At 30.1% G+C, this 1,405-nt stretch overlaps 1 protein-coding gene across 2 annotated transcripts in view; it reads right to left on the reverse strand.

Annotated features, from left to right (window-relative positions):
* Nucleotides 1-1,405, reverse strand: part of LOC106883333 (putative protocadherin beta-18) — a 335,715-nt gene that overhangs the window by 5,413 nt on the left and 328,897 nt on the right. Inside the window, exon 7 of one of the 2 annotated variants that reach the window (XM_052973084.1) lies at nt 978-1,021. The exons of the other annotated variant lie outside the window; for it this stretch is intronic. Coding sequence (XP_052829044.1) covers nt 978-1,021 — 44 coding nt within the window. The remainder of the gene's footprint in view (nt 1-977; nt 1,022-1,405) is intronic. 2 annotated transcript variants of the gene reach the window in all.

Raw genomic sequence — 1,405 nt, forward strand, 5'->3', positions numbered from 1 at the left:
TATATATATATATATATATATATATATATATATATATTTATAATAATATGATATGTATATGTTGTTTTGTCAATGCATATGTGTGTACATATATATATGCATTCTAATGTAAAAGCATATTTATATATTTCACAAAAGCTGATTGTGGTGTAGACTCTGGAATACATGTCTTATTATTAATTATTAGTAAACACTGAAGAAGTGAATTAATATTATATAAGGTTTCAACAAACAATTATGTATTCTGGCAGTAATCTAACGAAACACGTGTATGCTTTCATAAAGCATTAACTACCTTCTATGTTTTCTGATTTTATTAATACCATTATTACATGGCTCATACTCCACACACTAGCCTCTCCCATAGTTTGACACCTCACCTTGTACTGCAATGGATATAGGAATGGAGTGCACAAACTACTACCAAGTCCAAACTTTGGTTTATGTATGTGTGCGTGCATGTGCATGCATAAGCATTGTTTGACTGCACTTGATCAACAAATGAAATTTGACCTGTCTGTGTGTCAGGCCTTAAGCAAGTGTTTAGTGGTAGAGTCAAAGTCATTGTTGTCATAAAAAGTACCTTGATATGCAGAAATGTTGAATATCAGAGATCAGATCGTAAATATAGTGCGAAAGATTTTCTATATCTAATATATTGTATTATTACTATTATTATTATTATTACTACAAAATAGTAATATAAGAGAATATAACAGTTTATGCACATTTTAGATCTGCAATGACTCTACCATGATGCATATATATATATGTGTGTGTGTGTATTTTATTTTTATATATATATATATATATATATATATATATATATATACACACACATACATATACCTAAACTGAACTTGAAACTTCCATTTTTAATGCAGTGTTTTATCAACTGTCTTATCATCTGCCATGCTACAGTCTCGTAGAAAGAGATACTGAAATAAGTTTTAAATATCATAAAGTTTAACACGTACCTGTCGTACGGGGCTGCAGCAGAGTGGATAAGAGCGTTGAAACCCTGCGTTAGAAACAAAGGGTTAGAGTTCAATCCTAGCCGAAGGAATATAATTTTTTTATATATATGTAGTACCTAAAGGTGATTGAAGACTAGACTGATTGTAATATAATATAGATAGAAATATGCTCACACACACAATAAAAAAGATGTGGTTTATAGTTTTAATGTCCCAAAATTAGTCCACACTATCCTACCTGCAATAACAATTTATGGGAGGCGGGAAGCATATAGAAAAAATATTCGGAAGTGTAGAATCCATATCATTGTTAAGAGTATTGTGTCATTCTACAAGCGATTGGATATTTAGTTGAGGTTTTGAACGTAATACTTAATTCTTGTGACACATGTAGACACAAAGAAACAAAAATAGAGAAACATGAAGAT

Source organism: Octopus bimaculoides, chromosome 14 (assembly GCF_001194135.2).
Source record: "Octopus bimaculoides isolate UCB-OBI-ISO-001 chromosome 14, ASM119413v2, whole genome shotgun sequence".
NCBI classification, from domain to species: domain Eukaryota; kingdom Metazoa; phylum Mollusca; class Cephalopoda; order Octopoda; family Octopodidae; genus Octopus; species Octopus bimaculoides.